At 41.2% G+C, this 22,828-nt stretch overlaps 1 protein-coding gene across 7 annotated transcripts in view; it reads left to right on the top strand.

Annotated features, from left to right (window-relative positions):
- LOC133424329 (NACHT, LRR and PYD domains-containing protein 3-like) overlaps positions 1 to 13,707 on the top strand; it is a 28,114-nt gene extending 14,407 nt beyond the window's left edge. Inside the window, exons 8-14 of one of the 7 annotated variants that reach the window (XM_061714859.1) lie at positions 86 to 259; positions 2,229 to 2,402; positions 3,765 to 3,938; positions 9,380 to 9,550; positions 10,030 to 10,076; positions 10,207 to 10,324; positions 11,406 to 13,707. In XM_061714859.1, coding sequence (XP_061570843.1) covers positions 86 to 259; positions 2,229 to 2,402; positions 3,765 to 3,938; positions 9,380 to 9,550; positions 10,030 to 10,076; positions 10,207 to 10,324; positions 11,406 to 11,577 — 1,030 coding nt within the window. In that variant the 3' untranslated portion in view covers positions 11,578 to 13,707. Of the gene's footprint in view, positions 1 to 85; positions 260 to 2,228; positions 2,403 to 3,764; positions 3,939 to 4,549; positions 4,724 to 6,085; positions 6,451 to 7,178; positions 7,443 to 8,131; positions 8,190 to 9,379; positions 9,551 to 10,029; positions 10,077 to 10,206 lie in introns of those variants that run through there. The other 6 variants (XR_009770862.1, XM_061714856.1, XM_061714861.1 and 3 more) reach the window with 6 other exon arrangements.
- Positions 13,708 to 22,828: the final 9,121 nt, after the last annotated feature.

Raw genomic sequence — 22,828 nt, forward strand, 5'->3', positions numbered from 1 at the left:
TTAAATTCTATGATTCAATGTATTTCTTGAATTAAATAATCAATGAGTAAATTACATGATTATTTCTCTTTTATCTCCTCTGCAGGTTGAGGGACTGTAACCTCTCAGAGAACATCTGTGCAGATCTGTCCTCAGTTCTCAGCTCTCAGTCCTCCAGTCTGACAGAACTGGACCTGAGTAACAACCACCTGCAGGATTCAGGACTGAAGAAGCTGTGTCCTGGACTGGAGAGTCCACACTGTCACCTGGAGTCTCTCAGGTCAGAATCCACCAAGTGTTCAACTGTGGACCGTTAGAACTGTTTGTTTGGTTGTTTTGTTACATCCCCGTTAGCTGCAGACCTTTCACAGCAGTTTGTCTGGGGTCTCCTCAGAATCATCAGCTAAACTACAACATTATCATTAATTAAAATACATAAACATCATGCTCACAAATCAGAGACAACAGACACTAGGACACCTGCTCAAAGTACAAAAACAACAACATTATAATCAGCACGATGGCATTATGACGATACATTCCCTTTGTTTAAACTCAGGAATTACATTTTCTCATCACACTCTCAAACAAGATATTCAGAAAAAACAAACAATAGCTCACTTCTCAGCGGTGTATTTTATTCTCCCTGAGTAAACAGAAATTACTTGAGCTTCTTTTTGAAGCTTAACATATTATTATCTCCAATACAAACGTCTGGTAATTCATTCCTCGCCACCATCGCTCTGGGATTCAGTGTCTTCTGTTTTAAGTTACTTCTACATGGAGGCAACAGAAAACCACCTGCCGAGTTTGAGTTGTCTTGTTCATGAAATGTTAAAAGAAGTGTCCTGGACTGCAGAGTCCACACTGTCACCTGGAGTCTCTCAGGTCAGAATCCACCAAGTGTTCAACTGTGGACTGTTAGAACTGTTTGTTTGGTTGTTTTGTTAGATCCCCGTTAGCTGCAGACCTTTCACAGCAGTTTCTCTGGGGTCTCATCAGAATCACAATGGTGGACGAGATTCCATCCCATCCAGTGAAAACAAGCTCGAACAGTTTCAATAGTAACAAATGCACAGGACAATCCACACCTGCGTAGGACAAGATACACAGATGTATTTCTGATGCACACACAGATAAAACCTGATTTACAAACGGTTTTTGTCTGTGGACTTTGCTGCATTTCTGTGTGATTTTGAGACTCCCCTGACTTGCCTCAATCCACAAATGTCTTTTTTTAAATATGGAATGATCTGCAACCAATTAGATATCTTCCTTTTTTCAGCCAATCATAAGAACGCACCACACCACCATACTCATCAGCCAATCACATTAAGTCTTTCAAACTACAATATGCATGTGCATTTCAGTCAGTTCAACATGGCTTCCAGCAAGGACAGCGGAGCGATAAATCAAACATCTAATTTAATATGTTTGGCTACTTAATCTCCTTATTTGCTATGAGAAATGTTTAGTTTTTAATCTCAACCGCTTTAATTGTGCAGGTACCAATACAATCCACATATTATTGTAGTGGCAGCTGTCCATGTAGGGGTCTGTCAGCTGGGATGGTGCAGGGATTTATTGGATGCCATATTCCTTTGGAGGTTTCCTTCACTAACTGCTTTTGTGTGTTTTATGTGTGTGGTTTTACTGTTTTTATTTTTTTTTATTTTTTATTGTTTGGTCTCCCAGTTGCGGTAGTTTTCCCAGGTGATGCTCTGGTTGCTGGTGCACCATGAGGGAGATGGGTGTAGCAGCTAATGATACCTTTGTGTGTTGTTGTTGCTTGAATAGTTAATAACAACTACCTTTAAATAAAGCTTTCTGAACCAAAACCGGTGAAACAGGCTTGATATCAGGCAGGCAGTGTCAGTAGGCTGGGAAGTACTGGAGAGCTGGGCAAACACACTAGACCAGTGTTTCCCAACATCGGTCCTCAGGGCCCACTGTCCTGCATGTTTTAGATGTTTCCCTTCATCATCACACCTGATTCTAATTAATGGTCCTTAATTAGCTTGTCATCAAGGTCAGCACAATTCTGTTGATGACACAGCCATTTGTATCACGGTGTGCTGAAGCAGGGTAACATCTAAAACATGCAGGACAGTGGGCCTTGAGGACCAGGGTTGGGAAACACTGCACTAGACAATCTGGCAGAGGACATGTGGAGTTGTCTTGTTCATGAAATGTTAAACAAATAAACTTTCCTGAATAACCTCATGATCTCTCTTTAATCTCCTCTGCAGGTTGAGTGACTGTAACCTCTCAGAGAACATCTGTGCAGATCTGTCCTCAGTTCTCAGCTCTCAGTCCTCCAGTCTGACAGAACTGGACCTGAGTAACAACCACCTGCAGGATTCAGGACTGAAAAAGCTGTGTCCTGGACTGGAGAGTCCACACTGTCACCTGGAGTCTCTCAGGTCAGAATCCACCAAGTGTTCAACTGTGGACTGTTAGAACTGTTTGTTTGGTTGTTTTGTTAGATCCCCGTTAGCTGCAGACCTTTCACAGCAGTTTCTCTGGGGTCTCATCAGAATCACAATGGTGGACGAGATTCCATCCCATCCAGTGAAAACAAGCTCGAACAGTTTCAATAGTAACAAATGCACAGGACAATCCACACCTGCGTAGGACAAGATACACAGATGTATTTCTGATGCACACACAGATAAAACCTGATTTACAAACGGTTTTTGTCTGTGGACTTTGCTGCATTTCTGTGTGATTTTGAGACTCCCCTGACTTGCCTCAATCCACAAATGTCTTTTTTTAAATATGGAATGATCTGCAACCAATTAGATATCTTCCTTTTTTCAGCCAATCATAAGAACGCATCACACCACCATACTCATCAGCCAATCACATTAAGTCTTTCAAACTACAATATGCATGTGCATTTCAGTCAGTTCAACATGGCTTCCAGCAAGGACAGCGGAGCGATAAATCAAACATCTAATTTAATATGTTTGGCTACTTAATCTCCTTATTTGCTATGATAAATGTTTAGTTATTAATCTCAACCGCTTTAATTGTGCAGGTACCAATACAATCCACATATTATTGTAGTGGCAGCTGTCCATGCAGGGGTCTGTCAGCAGGGATGGTGCAGGGATTTATTGGATGCCATATTCCTTTGGAGGTTTCCTTCACTAACTGCTTTTGTGTGTTTTATATGTGTGATTTTACTGTTTTTTATTCATTTTTATTGTTTGGTCTCCCAGTTGCAGTAGTTTTCCCAGGTGATGCTCTGGTTGCTGGTGCACCATGAGGGAGATGGGTGTAGCAGCTAATGATACCTTTCTGTGTTGTTGTTGCTTGAATAGTTAATAACAACTACCTTGCAGAATTTAAATAAAGTTTTCTGAACCAAAACCGGTGAAACAGGCTTGATATCAGGCAGGCAGTGTCAGTAGGCTGGGAAGTACTGGAGAGCTGGGCAAACACACTAGACCAGTGTTTCCCAACATCGGTCCTCAGGGCCCACTGTCCTGCATGTTTTAGATGTTTCCCTTCATCATCACACCTGATTCTAATTAATGGTCCTAATTAGCTTGTCATCAAGGTCAGCACAATTCTGTTGATGACACAGCCATTTGCATCACGGTGTGCTGAAGCAGGGTAACATCTAAAACATGCAGGACAGTGGGCCTTGAGGACCAGGGTTGGGAAACACTGCACTAGACAATCTGGCAGAGGACATGTGGAGTTGTCTTGTTCATGAAATGTTAAACAAATAAACTTTCCTGAATAACCTCATGATCTCTCTTTAATCTCCTCTGCAGGTTGAGTGAGTGTAACCTCTCAAAGAAGATCTGTGCAGATCTGTCCTCAGTTCTCAGCTCTCAGTCCTCCAGTCTGACAGAACTGGACCTGAGTAACAACCACCTGCAGGATTCAGGACTGAAGAAGCTGTGTCCTGGACTGGAGAGTCCACACTGTCACCTGGAGTCTCTCAGGTCAGAATCCACCAAGTGTTCAACTGTGGACCGTTAGAACTGTTTGTTTGGTTGTTTTGTTACATCCCCGTTAGCTGCAGACCTTTCACAGCAGTTTCTCTGGGGTCTCATCAGAATCATCAGCTAAACTACAACATTATCATTAATTAAAATACATAAACATCATGCTCACAAATCAGAGACAACAGACACTAGGACACCTGCTCAAAGTACAAAAACAACAACATTATAATCAGCACGATGGCATTATGACGATACATTCCCTTTGTTTAAACTCAGGAATTACATTTTCTCATCACACTCTCAAACAAGATATTCAGAAAAAACAAACAATAGCTCACTTCTCAACGGTGTATTTTATTCTCCCTGAGCAAACAGAAATTACTTGAGCTTCTTCTTGAAGCTTAACATATTATTATCTCCAATACAAACGTCTGGTAATTCATTCCTCGCCACCATCGCTCTGGGATTCATTGTCTTCTGTTTTAAGTTACTTCTACATGGAGGCAACAGAAAACCACCTGCCGAGATTGAGTTGTGTTGTTCATGAAATGTTAAAAGAATAAACTTCCCTGAATAACCTCATGATCTCTCTTTAATCTCCTCTGCAGGTTGAGTGAGTGTAACCTCTCAAAGAAGATCTGTGCAGATCTGTCCTCAGTTCTCAGCTCTCAGTCCTCCAGTCTGACAGAACTGGACCTGAGTAACAACCACCTGCAGGATTCAGGACTGAAGAAACTGTTTCCTGGACTGGAGAGTCCACACTGTCACCTGGAGTCTCTCAGGTCAGAATCCACCAAGTGTTCAACTGTGGACCGATGGAACTGTTTGTTTGGTTGTTTTGTTAGATCCCCGTTAGCTGCTGACCTTTCACAGCAGTTTCTCTGGGGTCTCATCAGAATCACAATGGTGGACGAGATTCCATCCCATCCAGTGAAAACAAGCTCGAACAGTTTCAATAGTAACAAATGCACAGGACAATTCACACCTGCGTAGGACAAGATACACAGATGTATTTCTGATGCACACACAGATAAAACCTGATTTACAAACGGTTTTTGTCTGTGGACTTTGCTGCATTTCTGTGTGATTTTGAGACTCCCCTGACTTGCCTCAATCCACAAATGTCTTTTTTAAAATATGGAATGATCTGCAACCAATTAGATATCTTGCTTTTTTCAGCCAATCATAAGAACGCATCACACCACCATACTCATCAGCCAATCACATTAAGTCTTTCAAACTACAATATGCATGTGCATTTCAGTCAGTTCAACATGGCTTCCAGCAAGGACAGCGGAGCGATAAATCAAACATCTAATTTAATATGTTTGGCTACTTAATCTCCTTATTTGCTATGATAAATGTTTAGTTATTAATCTCAACCGCTTTAATTGTGCAGCAAGCAATACAATCCACATATTATTGTAGTGGCAGCTGTCCATGCAGGGGTCTGTCAGCTGGGATGGTGCAGGGATTTATGGGATGCCATATTCCTTTGGAGGTTTCCTTCACTAACTGCTTTTGTGTGTTTTATATGTGTGATTTTACTGTTTTTTATTTATTTTTATTGTTTGGTCTCCCAGTTGCAGTAGTTTTCCCAGGTGATGCTCTGGTTGCTGGTGCACCATGAGGGAGATGGGTGTAGCAGCTAATGATACCTTTCTGTGTTGTTGTTGCTTGAATAGTTAATAACAACTACCTTGCAGAATTTAAATAAAGTTTTCTGAACCAAAACCGGTGAAACAGGCTTGATATCAGGCAGGCAGTGTCAGTAGGCTGGGAAGTACTGGAGAGCTGGGCAAACACACTAGACCAGTGTTTCCCAACATCGGTCCTCAGGGCCCACTGTCCTGCATGTTTTAGATGTTTCCCTTCATCATCACACCTGATTCTAATTAATGGTCCTAATTAGCTTGTCATCAAGGTCAGCACAATTCTGTTGATGACACAGCCATTTGCATCACGGTGTGCTGAAGCAGGGTAACATCTAAAACATGCAGGACAGTGGGCCTTGAGGACCAGGGTTGGGAAACACTGCACTAGACAATCTGGCAGAGGACATGTGGAGTTGTCTTGTTCATGAAATGTTAAACAAATAAACTTTCCTGAATAACCTCATGATCTCTCTTTAATCTCCTCTGCAGGTTGAGTGGTTGTAATCTCTCAAAGGTCATCTGTGCAGATCTGTCCTCAGTTCTCAGCTCTCAGTCCTCCAGTCTGACAGAACTGGACCTGAGTAACAACCACCTGCAGGATTCAGGACTGAAGAAGCTGTGTCCTGGGGCCTCATCTATAAAGCTTGCTTGCGCAGAAAAAGCGCCTGAAAGTTGCGGAAGCCACCTTCTACGCAAAGTCTCGGATCTAAAAAGAAAAAACTAACCGAAAAATCTGCGTATCTTTACGGCAACCAGGACCCTCCCGTAAGAATTTACTTAAGACACGGGGAACTGGCGACGCAGGCTGTGAGGTAGTGAAATGAAGCCAGATTCATGTCATACTCTTAATAATGTCATCACATATCACAAAATATATCAGACTTATAATAAAATAGTGCTGATAACGGAGCGGGCGGCGGGGGGGGGGGGGGGGGGGCTGCCGCTCCGAGCCCACTACTTCACGCCGAAGAGGAAAAAAGAAAGTGTTCTGATTAAAATAAGGAAAGTTGGACTATATAACAATTGCGTTCATAAGGATAAAGTTAAAAAAAAAATAAAAATTAAAGAAATAGTCTCTTCTCCCCGTGTGTATCTGCCTGTCATGCACGGGTACGTGCGCACATGTTGTTACAGCCGGAATTATGGTTCTGCGTCACACCAACGCAGAGCCTACGCCGTAGGGTCCGGCGTAGGGTGCGCGTCGCCGCGTACCCTACGCCGTAGGCTCTGCGTTGGTGTAACGCGGAACCATAAATCAGCCTAGAGCAGCTCTGAGGGGAGACGGGAGGGAGGAGGGGGAGAAGGGCCGCCGGGCCGCCGTCCCGAGTGTCTTGATGATTTGCTGATCCTACCGTTAGTTTTTAAACTGTAAAAAGTGGGGGGGACAAATACATCATTTTGAAAAGACGGGGGGACATGTCCCCCCTGTTGCGCCGGGGAACTCACGGCGTTTAGCGCAGCAACGGCGTGCTGCCACTCACTCGCTTTATTTTATTGTATAGCCTACTATTTATATACTTATTCTAACTTTTACTGTGACCACCAAATAATGTGGTTTTCCTGTCCTCCACATCATATCTAGGTCTCCGTGAAAGTCAGTGTCACGGTGGCTGCTACTTCTCATTCATTCTGACGCCAAACTATGGATCTGCGCCAAACAGGCTGCAGAAAGCCACTGCGCATGCTCAGCAGGCTCATCCATATGCATTTCTGGGCGTGATAGGAGGCGGATTCAGCTACGCAACCTTCCAGCTGGACTGCGTGGAAGTCTGCGTGCACATGGTTTTATTGATCCGGATTTTTTTTTGCGCCCGGCATTTTCGGCTTTTGAGAGTACGTGCACTTTTAGTATGAATTCTACGCACTCCATTTTAAATGAGGCCCCTGGACTGGAGAGTCCACACTGTCACCTGGAGTCTCTCAGGTCAGAATCCACCAAGTGTTCAACTGTGGACCGTTAGAACTGTTTGTTTGGTTGTTTTGTTAGATCCCCGTTAGCTGCAGACCTTTCACAGCAGTATCTCTGGGGTTTCCTCAGAATCATCAGCTAAACTACAACATTATCATTAATTAAAATACATAAACATCATGCTCACAAATCAGAGACAACAGACACTAGGACACCTGCTCAAAGTACAAAAACAACAACATTATAATCAGCACGATGGCATTATGACGATACATTCCCTTTGTTTAAACTCAGGAATTACATTTTCTCATCACACTCTCAAACAAGATATTCAGAAAAAACAAACAATAGCTCACTTCTCAACGGTGTATTTTATTCTCCCTGAGTAAACAGAAATTACTTGAGCTTCTTCTTAAAGCTTAACATATTATTATCTCCAATACAAACGTCTGGTAATTCATTCCTCGCCACCATCGCTCTGGGATTCAGTGTCTTCTGTTTTAAGTTACTTCTACATGGAGGCAACAGAAAACCACCTGCCGAGTTTGAGTTGTCTTGTTCATGAAATGTTAAAAGAATAAACTTCCCTGAATAACCTCATGATCTCTCTTTAATCTCCTCTGCAGGTTGAATGTTTGTAATCTCTCAGAGGACATCTGTGCAGATCTGTCCTCAGTTCTCAGCTCTCAGTCCTCCAGTCTGACAGAACTGGACCTGAGTAACAACCACCTGCAGGATTCAGGACTGAAGAATCTGTGTCCTGGACTCGAGAGTCCACACTGTCACCTGGAGTCTCTCAGGTCAGAATCCACCAAGTGTTCAACTGTGGACCGTTACAACTGTGGTTTATATTGAAGGATTGTTGATGGTAGTTTTAATAACTGTAACTGGGTCCAGATTTGGTTGAAGCTCTACAGACAGATCGGTCAGAACTGTGTGAGGATGATGATCGAGGAGAAGAGCTCCACCAAGTCCACATGAACGTCTGTTTGTAGTTTAGTCAGTTTCAGGTTATTTCAGTGATCGGGGTGTGTTTTTTTTCTTCCTTTAATTGAATAGTAACAACAAGTTTGTCCACATGTGTACAATCTTTAAGCTCCCCTCTCTAATCTGATCTCTTCTTTATCAATTAAAGTTCTCAAATAAGACTTTTATGTGACACTTTGAAATGTTTCCTATTTAATATCGAATTAGTTTCCATAAAATGATCAAACTGGAGCACCAATAACTGTCAAATGGTTACGACCTCAGCAGCAGCAGTGTCTGTTCTTCTAACCTCGACTCAGTCTGTGTCTGGATGTTCACAAGGTGCTGTACTGATAAATATTCTGTCATTGATCCATTTCTGATCATCTGACCTTAAATAAAAACCAGCAGATTTTTTCTGGAGACGTCAGAACATTTCAGACCAAACGACGTCCCTGGAAATACAAACGCTGTTTGGTTGAGAAAAGAGTCAGAAAGTCAAATGTTTATTCAGCTCATATGAAGCTCATTAAGGTGATCTTTAAACACAGCTGACTTATCTGGTTGTAAAACTCACTGAAGTGTTGAGGACAGACACGTCAGTCATGGAGTGTGATGTCACATGTTCAGGTCACATGATGCTCTTCACACGTCTCTCTCCACATCTGGATGCTGTCAGCCTCAGCAGCAGTGGGACTCTTTGTATGTTGATGTTCATCCACAAGTTTAGTTCAGGCTGAAACGTCTCAGCAACATTTGTTGGATTCAGGGTGAATTCCAGTGCTTCTGCTGATCCTCTGACTTGTCCTTCAGCTCCATCATCAGGTGAACACGAGGACAGAGTCAGCTTTAGTCTCAGAGCAGTTCTCTCAGAGTCTCTGCATGTGTGTTGTGTTGTGTGTCTGCAGGCTGTCAGGCTGTCTGATCTCAGAGGAAGGCTGTGCTTCTCTGGTCTCAGCTCTGAGCTCCAACCCCTTCCACCTGAGAGAGCTGGACCTGAGCTACAACCATCCAGGAGAGTCAGCAGGGAAGCTTCTGTCTAGACTGGAGGATCCCCGCTGGAGACTGGACACTCTCAGGTAGGAAGACAGAAGGACATCAGTGTGCTGGACTCTTCGTGGTGTTGTGGACATCATCTTTGTGGCTCTCTGGCTTTGAGCAGAGATCTTTGAGCAGATGGAGCTGCTGCAGCTCATCTGGTGCTGCAGCAGAGCTGATAGATGCAGTTCACAACTCTGAGCCGTTCTTGACCCAGTAAACATCCCAGAACCACAGCAGTGTGGTTTTCAGGCCCCTCACAGCACAATAACAGCTGCACCTTCATTCATCCATGACACGGTCTCCTCCTGCTGCTGATTCAGCAGAGATGAAATCAGATGAAAAGAATGTGTTGAAACTGTGCTGGAAGGTGACGACCACAAGACAGGACTTCAGAGATGCTGCATTCAAGTGCATCGGCCCCAGTGTTGGACTGTTCCTTCATCAGTGTGTGAGAGCCATGTAATGTCCATGTTTGCTGAAAGAGACTGTGCTGGTCTGACCCCCCTCCTCCTTTCAGGGTGGAGCCTGCTGGACAACGATGGTTGACACCAGGTCTGAGGAAGTGTAAGTGTGTTTTTATTTCATTCACCCATTCAACCATCTTCACACTGACACATCACTCATTCATGAGTCCATCAATGATCAATGACAGATCAATAATAACTGCAGCTGGGTTGTTTGTTGTCTCCATCAGATTGCTGTCAACTCACCATCGACACAAACACAGTCAACAAACACATCAAACTGTCTGACAACAACAGGAAGATGATGTGTGTGGGGGAGGATCAGTCATATCCTGATCATCCAGACAGGTTCGATTCTTGTCCTCAGCTGCTGTGTAGAGAAGTTCTGAAGGGTCGCTGTTACTGGGAGTTCCAGAGGAGAGGAGGAGTTTCTGTATCAGTGAGTTACAGAAGAATCAGCAGGAAAGGATTCTCTGGTGACTGTGTGTTTGGAAGGAACGATCATTCCTGGAGTCTGGAATGTTCTGGTGATGGTTGGTACTCTGTCTGTCACAATGACAGAGTAACATCTTCCTCCTCCTCTTCCTCAGTCTCTGACAGAGTAGCAGTGTATGTGGACGTTCCTGCTGGAACTCTGTCCTTCTACAGCGTCTCCTCTGACAGACTGATCCACCTCCACACCTTCAACACCACATTCACTGAACCTCTTTATCCTGGGTTCATGTTCTGGTCTGGTTCTGGTTCTTCAGTGTCTCTGTGTTGAGTCCAGTCTCAAGAGTTTCCTCCTGTCAGAGAAACTGTCTCTGTTGAACAGATAGTTGAGTCTGTACATGTCTGTCTCTGTTTCCATCAGAACACCTGAATCATATGTTGCTGAAACTGTTCTGAATGATTCCTCAGAAACTTCTTCCTCTTCCAGTCCTTTAAAGGTGGAAGCTGCCGGTATTCCAGGATCCACATGTTGTTCTTCTGTCTGTTTCCAGTCAGAGCTTCACAGTGAACAGCAGCATGTTGTTTCACTGCAGCTCAGTTCAGCTGAGATCATCCAGTGCATTTCAGCTGCAGGTAGTTTGCTGCGCATGTGACCAACTGTGATGTCAGAGAGGAATCACTGAGCTGCAATCAGCCAAGATGAAGTTACAACCTCAAGGTTCAAGGTTCACTTTATTGTCATACTAAAAGTCCAAGTACAAGTAGAACGACATTTTGTTGCCACTGGAAACAATTAAAACACTAAAAACTCTAAACACTAAAGGATAAGAACACTAGGCTAAAAACTAAAACTAAATACTGTAGACAGTTGTTGTTAAGGGGAAACAGGAAATGGGTACTGTTTATTTAAAAGTCTTATGGAGTGGGAGAAAAAACTGTCATGGAGCCTGGCTGTTCTGCACCTGTCGCTCAGAAACCTTTTGTTTGCCCTTGATAGGCAACGACTGTGTGCGATGTCCTTGATGGATGTGAGGGGACATGCCGGTGAGTTTGGCTGTAGCATCCACCACTCTCTGCAGGGCCTTTCGATCGGCTGCCGTACAGCTTTCATGCCAGATGGAGATGCAGTTGGTCGGTATGGTTTCGATTGTGTCCCTGGTGGTGGGTGAGGATGGGCGGTGGTAGGTGTGCTCTCCTCAGCCGACGTAGGAAGTGCAGCCTCTGGTTGGCTTTCTTTGACAGTGTGGACCAGGACAAGTCACTGGAAATGTGAATGCCCAGAAACTTTGTTCTCTGGGTGATCTCCACAGCAGCTCCACCTATGAGGAGAGGGGTGTGTGTAGGCTGGTTCTTTCTGGGGTCCATGATGACCTCTATGGTCTTGTTGACATTCAGTTGATAGTTAACCTACTGTCAGATCTGAGCACAAGGTTGCTGTGCAGCCAGGGTTCATCCTGGTCTTTATTCACACCACTTCCTGTTCCAGCCATGACATACCTACTGGACTGTCAGGTCTCTGTCATGGTAAAGTGTTTGTTTATATGTGAGCTCTCACCAAGATGAATAAGATGATCCATCCATTATCTAGAACTGCTTCTTCATGTTCAGGGTCCCAGGGGTCGACCTTGTTGATTTTAAATGTACTATGATGATTTTTATGTACATTTGTCAGTAGAAGGAGAAATCAACAATAATAATGTTCTTCTATGGTTCCTAGACTGTAGAAGAAGAACTGGACAACCCCTCCATGATGTCATCTGTAACGTTGTTTTCAGCTCTCATTTTCTCACCTAATGATTCAGTGAGTCAAGGCAACCACAGATTTTATGTTCCATCGTCCACTGGATCAGATTGATACCAAATCTATATTTCTGTAGATACCAAATATAATCAGCTGTTTTCCTCTATCAAAAGCTATTTCAGCATCTAGAGTGCAGACTGCAGCTCCGGGAGGTAGTTTAGTGGATTACTGAACAATATTAAAGTGTTTATGATGTCATCACATGAGTGTTGGTTTGTCTTTAAGTCGCTTAGATAAATGTCATTCTGGTTGCTGCCATCTTGTCCGTACAAATCAACCATCAACATCGATGCCAACTACTGTCCAAAGATGCAAAAGGGGAACAAGTCCTGGTGTCAGCCTATGTACAACTTGACTGTAACATATTTATGACCAAATAAATGTTGGAAACAGGCAGATCCAGACCTGCAGTTCTTCTGTTGACCACTAGGGCCCAGATCCAGACCTGCAGTTCTTCTGTTGACCACTAGGATCCAGATCCAGACCAACCGTTCTTCTGTTGACCACTAGGGTCCAGATCCAGACATGCAGTTCTTCTGTTGACCACTAGGGTCCAGATCCAGACCTGCAGTTCTTCTGTTGACCACTAGGGTCCAGATCCAGACCAGCCGTTCTTCTGTTGACCACTAGGGTCCAGATCCAGACCAGCCGTTCTTCTGCTGACCACTAGGGTCCAGATCCAGACCTGCAGTTAACAGATCATAATCATACCATTTTAAAGCTTAAATAACAAAATAATACATCTCTTTGTGCAGTTATCTTTTACTAGAGATTTTTGAAACCACTTTTGTGTCTTCACCTCTTTTTGCTGCTGACCACAACTGCAGGATGCCAGTCAGGCTTGTTTCTTTCATCTTGAAATTCAGGAGAAAACCCAGATATCCAAACAGAAATCCTGTAATGGAGACGGCACTAATTCAAAAACCTCCAGAATATCCAATAAACCTTTTTACGCTTCCTGGAAGTGGTTTGTCAGCTAATTTTTTTTCTACATTTGCACGTCTCTGGCAGCGCTGGATGTGACGTAGCCGGTGAATCTAAAGTCTTTCCTTTGAATTTCACACAGCAAATTAATACATGTGAATTTTTCTGCATCTGAATTAAACACCTCAATTTTTCAACACTTTATTTTCTCTGCTATTTTTTCAGTGTTTTAAATTTCAAGAATTGAAGATGAGAAATTCAAAGTAAAATAATTCAGATTGTCAAAGTCATTCAGAATTCAGAGGTTAGAAAATCACTTTTAACATCCAGGCCACTAGGATAACTAATCAACCATGATGACGTCAAACCGGCTTCCAGCCAATCAAATCATGGTCCGTCAGTCACATGACACTGACCGGGGTCTCAGGTAGCCAAGGACGGCGGCAAATCTGGAAGATCCTCCTTTGGTGACAGTTTAACGTTTTATATTTCCCGATTATCTTCTTCATTCTTCTGTTTAATAGATCAAACCAACTTGTAACTTTTCTTGTGATTTTTATTTACATGTGGTGTTCAGCCATTAAAACGTTGTTATCAAAACTCAGACTCAGACTTCTTCATTATCATTTGACCCATTTACAGGATAAAGGAAAGTTAGATTCAGGTCTTGGTGTAGCTTATAGGTAGATTGAGTAATAAAAATAACAGAAGTAAAATAACATAATAAAATAGTAAAGTGAAGAAACCATAATATACACTGCCCTTCACAGCAGACTGTTATCCAGTTATATATTCTGGAATCTTGTTCAAACTTGGGCAGCAGGTATAATATTATTACAAATAAGATTAAATAAAACAAAACAGAAACCATTTTGTAGCTTTTGTTTATTTTTCTACAGACAGTTTGATGACTGGTGTGATGATGAGAAAAGACCCCTTGTGGTGACACTAGACACTACGTTTGTTCCATTTTATCACAGTGTGTAACTCATCTTAATAACAGAAGTATTCATCAATTACAGACAATTACAGACAATTACATATATTAATGACCGAGGAGGACAGATGAAGACTGTTTTTGCACTAGTTCCACTAGAAAGAGACTCGTTAGCGTCGTGCTCTTGTATTTTATTTTATTTTGAAAGAAGTAACAGGAAGTCATTTTGTAATGTAATTCTTCTAACTTTACACTTTGTGCAGTTACTACATGTCACCACCAGGTGACAGAATGGACACTCACCACCATAGACATATAAACGAAGACGCCTCATTGAGCAGGGAGGCTCGTTGCTGTGTGTGATACGTCACCGCGACCGCCATATTGGATATATATATATATATATATATATATATATATATATATATATATATATATATATATATATATTATGGCATGCCGTTCAGGAAATTAATATTTGTATATATTGAATGAAACCTCGAATATATTGAATGAACATTGAATATATTGAATGAAACCCTGAATATATTGAATGAACCTTGAATATATTGAATGAAACCCCGAATATATTGAATGAACCTTGAATATATTGAATGAACCTTGAATATATTGAATGAAACTCTGAATATATTGAATGAACCTTGAATATATGGAATGAACGAACCTTGAATATATTGAATGAACTTTGAATATATATATACCTTGACTGACGTCATCATTAACGCCATCTTGGACATCATATTTGCTGCTGCTGCAAATATGAGCCAGTCAGCTCCAATCTAGCCACAGAAACCAGAGAAAAAAATATCAGTATCATGTTATAACATGAAACGTTTATTGTTAGAACAGTAAACGTTTCACGTTTATGTACTATTAATCACGTGATAGTGTGTTGTGGCTGGAGTCGGGCCGGGCTGAGTCTCATGTGTTCCGGTTGTGAACTGGCATCACCACGACCCAAAACATGGATAAAGTTACTCCACTGTTGAGCTTTCTACGAAATCGCGGTGTACCAGAAGAGTTCCTCTCACGCATGGAACAAGAACATGTAAGTGTATAAAACTTCTTGTGAAAACTTTATTTCACTGCTGTCAAGGCTCAGTCATGCAGCTAGTATAACCTAACTTAGTCAGCCAGCCAGGGTTACCGGGTAACACCGGTACTATGCACAGTTTTGCATCCCTGCCGCGAATTACCATGTGATTTCTATCAAACTTTGATTTTAAAGTGTCATTACTGAGTGTTAAGGGGTTGAGTTGCCGCGCGGTGACGCAATTCTAGCAGGGATGCAAAACTCAGCATAACACCGGTGCAGTTACAACAATTACCAGGAGAAAGAGATGCTGCTGCTTCAGGTCCTCTGTATGAACCGAACTGAACCTACATTCAACCAGAATGACCCAATTTATACAAGAAACCACATTTAACGTTACGTCAAAACAATCAACAGTTATTGGGCTACTTATAAACTGTTTATCCCATACATACACTCCAACATCTGCCAAGTAATCTGTATTACATCTACATCTGTATTACAAAGTGCACAGATTTAAGCTTCAGGCCCCAGTATAGTTGTGTATAGTTGTGTGTGTGTGTGTGTGAGAGAGCATGCACATGGCAGGGTTCCCACAGTGTCCCCTCATTTTCTCCTCCTCTCCTTGTACTCTCTTGCTCCTCCTCCTCCTCCCCATCACTCCTTCTCTTCCTCTCCTCCTCCTCTTCCTCCTCTCCCCATCACTCCTTCTCTTCTTCTCTTCCTCTCCTCCTCCTCCTCCTCTCCCCATCACTCCTTCTCTTCTTCTCTTCCTCTCCTCCTCCTCTTCCTCCTCTCCCCATCACTCCTTCTCTTCTTCTCTTCCTCTCCTCCTCCTCCTCCTCTCCCCATCACTCCTTCTCTTCTTCTCTTCCTCTCCTCCTCCTCCTCCTCTCCCCATCACTCCTTCTCTTCTTCTCTTCCTCTCCTCCTCCTCCTCTCCCCATCACATCATGGAAATGGCATCAAATATTATGGAAAAGTTTAGCAAATTAATTGATAAAACTGTGGGAACTGTGGTGGGAGGATGTTGTCTTGTCCTTGAGTTGTAATAATTATATCTGTCTTGACAGATTGATGCCACAGTCATTGACTGTATGGATGATGACACTCTGGCTGGAACATCCCAACATATGGAGATCAGATATCAGGAAGACGCTTCTGTATGGAAAATCAAAGGTGCAAGTGCAAGAGAACCAAAAAAACATTCACTGCTTGAAAAACTAAAGAAAAAGATGGGCATTGATGGGAAGAATGATAAGAAATCTGATCAGGAGGAGACTTCTTCTCCAAAGCAGAAAATACGTTATCGAAAAAACAACAGATCAGCTGAAAAGAAAGACCAGAAAAGTTGAGTTAGGGTGGATTCATGAAGGTAAACAAGTGAGGAAATGTAAAAGAGGCGGAACAAGGGCCATTGATGTACCCAAAGAATCAATAAAAGCTGACATGTTACAGTATGCTAAAGACCTTTTTTCCCCACACGGAAAAAAGAAATTTGGAAAATTTGAGACATTAAGTCATGACATATTAAACTATCAGGAGGAAGCTGTATTTGATGAAAATATCACAGTTGGGGAACTGTGCACGGTACTAAGAATGGCGGAATTAATCAATATGGTTAAGTCTATGGTTTTAGACACGTCATTTTGTGATATTATATATGATATAAGATGCATGTTGCTACAATGCTTAAATGAAAATAAATGAATAGTTTCAGCTTTCAAAGTGAATGTTCACTGTCATTTTTGGTCTTTCATAAAATTTCATTTTTTTCTCTTATGTGTATTCATAGAAACCATATCAAATTAAGACCTCTCTCGTTCTATATGAACGAAAATAATGACAAGTGCATGACAAATGTACTTGATCTATAACATGTTTTATTTATTCTTAAATGATTTTGACATTTTTCATATTTTGGCATTTGACAGAAATCTGTCAGTGAGTGTTAGTAGTTTCACTGGTTATTTTCATCCAAATAAGATTTAAAACAAATCCACATTGGAAACATGAAGGTTGACAAATGTTTTTGGTATCAACAGTGAAAAAATGTCTGTTTTATATCATGAAAACAAAAATAAAGGGATACAAACAACACAACAGTCTCAGAGTTTGGGCAGGAAGAACCTCTTCTCATGATGAGCAGGACACAGCTCTGGATGAACTCTACTGCCACGTGGGACTCAGGAGCCTGGCCCCTTCTTGATAGTTTTAAGTGAGCAGATGTGCAGTGCAGGCAAAATATTTTGTTAAACCCATTTAGATATTCTCTTTTTCTGCACAGATTAAGACGTGCAAACTGGTCTTATACATTTTCCATCTGCCAAACTGTTTATCAGCAAGTTGTTGCATATGACAGCAAATGTGTTGTCACCCAATTATTATTTTTTCCTACTTAATGCAAATATTTGTAAACAAACAAATGTCCATGGTTATTTAAGGTTGATAATTTCTTTGAATTTAACTGGAATTTGTGTCTTTTTCATTACCAGTGGTGTTTATTGCACTGTGATTGATGGTGCAGAAACAGATGTCTTTAAAAAATTAATATAGGATATATAGAATATAGGGCTGTGGGAACATAGAGCTGTGGGAACATGTAGACACGCTCCCGCACAACCAGTACATTTCCAGACAAATTTATAAGGCTTTAAGTATGTATGTTCTCAGGAAGGGTGTAAGAATTTCTCTGCCATTATAAGGCAACACAAGCTGAATATAGTTTCATCACAAGGGTAAGGTCCTCTTTGTTGGCATTCTTGTTTACAAGCCTCCACTGCTTCCTGAGAGACCTCTTTCAGGTGATCTTGTCCTCCAAATAGACGAGGGATGGTGTACATAGGAATTGGACTTCCACTAGGAGCTACTGCATTTCTGCTGTTGCGGATAATGTGGGTATTCCATAAATGCGCACCTTGCTGTAGCTCTTCCTGTAGAAGAAAATACCAGTAAGAACAAAGATTAATGTAATGAGTCAATATGATACATGCAGATATGCCCTCTTATGGACACACACACACACACACACACACACACACACACACACACACACACACACACACACACACACACACACACACACACACACACACACACACACAACTATACACAACTATACTGGGGCCTGAAGCTTAAATCTGTGCACTTTGTAATACAGATGTAGATGTAATACAGATTACTTGGCAGATGTTGGAGTGTATGTATGGGATAAACAGTTTATAAGTAGCCCAATAACTGTTGATTGTTTTGACGTAACGTTAAATGTGGTTTCTTGTATAAATTGGGTCATTCTGGTTGAATGTAGGTTCAGTTCGGTTCATACAGAGGACCTGAAGCAGCAGCATCTCTTTCTCCTGGTAATTGTTGTAACTGCACCGGTGTTATGCTGAGTTTTGCATCCCTGCTAGAATTGCGTCACCGCGCGGCAACTCAACCCCTTAACACTCAGTAATGACACTTTAAAATCAAAGTTTGATAGAAATCACATGGTAATTCGCGGCAGGGATGCAAAACTGTGCATAGTACCGGTGTTACCCGGTAACCCTGGCTGGCTGACTAAGTTAGGTTATACTAGCTGCATGACTGAGCCTTGACAGCAGTGAAATAAAGTTTTCACAAGAAGTTTTATACACTTACATGTTCTTGTTCCATGCGTGAGAGGAACTCTTCTGGTACACCGCGATTTCGTAGAAAGCTCAACAGTGGAGTAACTTTATCCATGTTTTGGGTCGTGGTGATGCCAGTTCACAACCGGAACACATGAGACTCAGCCCGGCCCGACTCCAGCCACAACACACTATCACGTGATTAATAGTACATAAACGTGAAACGTTTACTGTTCTAACAATAAACGTTTCATGTTATAACATGATACTGATATTTTTTTCTCTGGTTTCTGTGGCTAGATTGGAGCTGACTGGCTCATATTTGCAGCAGCAGCAAATATGATGTCCAAGATGGCGTTAATGATGACGTCAGTCAAGGTATATATATATTCAAAGTTCATTCAATATATTCAAGGTTCGTTCATTCCATATATTCAAGGTTCATTCAATATATTCAGAGTTTCATTCAATATATTCAAGGTTCATTCAATATATTCGGAGTTTCATTCAATATATTCGGGGTTTCATTCAATATATTCAAAGTTCATTCAATATATTCAAGGTTCATTCAATATATTCAGAGTTTCATTCAATATATTCGGGGTTTCATTCAATATATTCAAGGTTCATTCAATATATTCAGGGTTTCATTCAATATATTCAAGGTTCATTCAATATATTCGGAGTTTCATTCAATATATTCAGGGTTTCATTCAATATATTCAAAGTTCATTCAATATATTCAAGGTTCATTCAATATATTCAGAGTTTCATTCAATATATTCGGGGTTTCATTCAATATATTCAAAGTTCATTCAATATATTCAAGGTTCATTCAATATATTCGGAGTTTCATTCAATATATTCGGGGTTTCATTCAATATATTCAAAGTTCATTCAATATATTCAAGGTTCATTCAATATATTCAGAGTTTCATTCAATATATTCGGGGTTTCATTCAATATATTCAAGGTTCATTCAATATATTCAGAGTTTCATTCAATATATTCAAATATTAATTTCCTGAACGGCATGCCATAATATATATATATATATATATATATATATATATATATATATATATATATATATATATATATATATATATATATATACATTTTTTTTTTTTTTTTTTATTGAACACTTGAATACTGTACAAATCCTTGAGGCATATAAAACAAATAAAACAGCTTGTAGATGAATAAGGCACACAACACCTTCTGCATCATTGTAAGACTGCAAAGTAAATGTAACAGATAAGATCTAAAGCAAGGACATAAACAAAAGTTAAAAAAAAAAGTAAATAACAACTACAGATAAACAAATAACTTATAATAATAGAATATGATAAAAATGGTGAAAAGCAGGGGCATTGGTCATCTTCAAGTATCTTCAGATCTATATAGGCGTTAAGGAGTTGTTTACCATGTTTGTTTTTAATCAGTCTTAAGGCTTGAGATGGTTGTTTATCAGGTATCTTTTAAAAGCTGAAAAGTTTGGTTTTCTGTTTCCCCATTTGCATGTGTGAAAAAAGAACTTGGCAAGAATCGACAGTTTATTGAGGACAAAGTCCCCCTATTTTATCTTCGAGGGTGGACCCAGGACACGCTGGAGAGACTATGTCTCTCGGCTGGCCTGGGAACGCCTGGGACTCCCCTCGGAAGAGATGGAGGAAGAGCTGGAGGAAGAGCTGGAGGAAGAGCTGGAGGAAGAGATGGAGGAAGAGATGGAGGAAGAGCTGGAGGAAGAGCTGGAGGAAGTGTCTGGGGTGAAGGAAGTCTGTGCATCTCTGCTGAGACTGCTGCCCCCTGCGACCCGGTTCCGGATAAGCGGCGGAAAATGGATGGATGGATGGATGGATGGATGGATGGAAGGATGGATGGATGGATATCCATTCTGAGATTTTCAATCATTAAGCTGTCACAAATATAATTTTCATTTTATGCGAAATATTATAAAGTCTATCACACCAAGGTTTTCTTATTATTATTTGTTATTTTGTTCTTCTTATTTATTTAATTTTATTTATTTGTTTATTTTTCTAATTTTCTTGTTGACGATGCATGTTAGTATATTGCAAACTTTCAATAAAACAAAAAAACCCAAATGCGTCCAAACTGGCAACTTTTCTCCTCTCTCATTGGTCGATTGTTGGATTTCCACCATATTCAAAAACATTCACGAGCCTCCATGAATAGATCCATTGTTGTTATAAATGTTATGTATTTACGGTGTTATGCACTTTAGTTAAACCCCTCCAACCATGACGGTTCAGATGGAGGAAAATTGAGAGGTCCAAGCCCTCGTTTCGTCTTCAGGGACAACGAATAAACAACAGACCAACTTTGATCATAAAACCACTGATGAATAGAGAGAGGCGTCTCCATCCCGGCGAGGGCGGAGAGCGCCGGTGCGGCTGGCGGTGCTGCGGTGCCGTGCAGGCTCTGGAGCCACGGCTACGCCGTAGGCTACGGCGTAGGGTACGCGGCGACGCGCACCATTCTGCGTTGGTTAACGCGGAACCATAAATCAGCCTTCAGTGTGTGCTTTTCTGAACACCGGGTCCCTCCGCCGAGACAACTTTTGCGGTATGTGTTCATTGTTGTGTCTAAAAATGATGCGCAGTGCCGACCCAATCAGAAACGGTACAGATATTTTTTTTTTTATATTTATATATTTTTTTCTATTTATAAAAAATAAAATTGTAAAAAAATGAAGGATCCCCATAACTTTGATTGGGTGGGCAGGACGCACGTTTGTGTGGGCACAGCCCACCCCTGCCCCCCCTAAAACCGGCCTCGTTTCCTCCTCGAGAAAAACAGAGGGCAGACACGGTGGGTCATTTATCCACTGTTTACAGTCGGAATGGAGCTTTATTTATTTTAATGGAGCTGTATTAAAATCAAAACAGCATTTGAACCGTAGTGACAGCAGGCCTCTGCTCTCAATCCGTGAGCATTGTTTTAAAGGAGCCAGAACTGTGTAACTTACCCCATTATCAGTAAATTACTGAACGCTGTATTACATTTGCACTATGTTCTAGAGATACAACTCATGAACCAAATAACGAGTTAAATGCTAAAACTATACACATTGCATGTTTTCCTAGCTTTTAGTCTTGTTTGTATTTGCTGTAGGGTCCTGTCCCCACTAGATGGCGGCAGAGGACAGACAGGGCCAGGTGCCGGCCGTGTTTGGCCTCTCACGCTGTCCTTTTCATTTGCTTATGGCTCGGTTGTGAAATAATTAAGAAATTAGTATTTAATCTCAGAATATAAAACCTATCATCGCTTTATTCTGGTTCTTGCTTTTGGACCTCATGGCAAGTTTTAAGACTTTCTCCAGCTCAGCTCCTTTTGTACATTTAATTGCACAACCTTGCAGGATGCACTTATTAATGAAATTAAGTACACTTTCACCCATGATGTGTTTAGCTGCAGTCTGTTTTAGAGGATAGCTTTACATAAGTCTGTATCTCACTATAAACGAGAACGGGTGCATGAAATAGGTAATATGTTGTTTTCCATCTGTAGTTCTAAGAAATCCTTGCCACTGTTTGGCTTAAGGTTTTTCTCCCACTAGGGGAGTTTTTACCTGCCATTGTTTATGTAATAATTGCTCGGGGGTTTATGTTCTGGGTCTCTGGAAAGCGTCTAGAGACAACTTTTGTTGTGTTAGATGCTATATAAATAAAATTGAATTGAATTGAATTGAATTGAATTACAGCAGGGTACATGTTAGCTGTACATGTTAGCTGTACATGTTAGCTGTACATGTTAGCAGTACATGTTAGCTGTACATTAGCAGTACATGTTAGCTGTACATATTAGCAGTACATGTTAGCTGTACATGTTAGCTGTACATGTTAGCTATACATTAGCTGTACATGTTAGCTGTACATGTTAGCTGTACATGTTAGCTGTACATGTTAGCTGTACATGTTAGCTGTACATGTTAGCTGTACATGTTAGCTATACATTAGCTGTACATGTTAGCTGTACATGTTAGCTGTACATATTAGCTGTACATGTTAGCTGTACATGTTGCCACAAAGTCCCTCAGGATGATAAACCTCAGCACATGCTCAGAAGATAG

This window comes from Cololabis saira, chromosome 23 (genome assembly GCF_033807715.1).
Source record: "Cololabis saira isolate AMF1-May2022 chromosome 23, fColSai1.1, whole genome shotgun sequence".
NCBI classification, from domain to species: domain Eukaryota; kingdom Metazoa; phylum Chordata; class Actinopteri; order Beloniformes; family Belonidae; genus Cololabis; species Cololabis saira.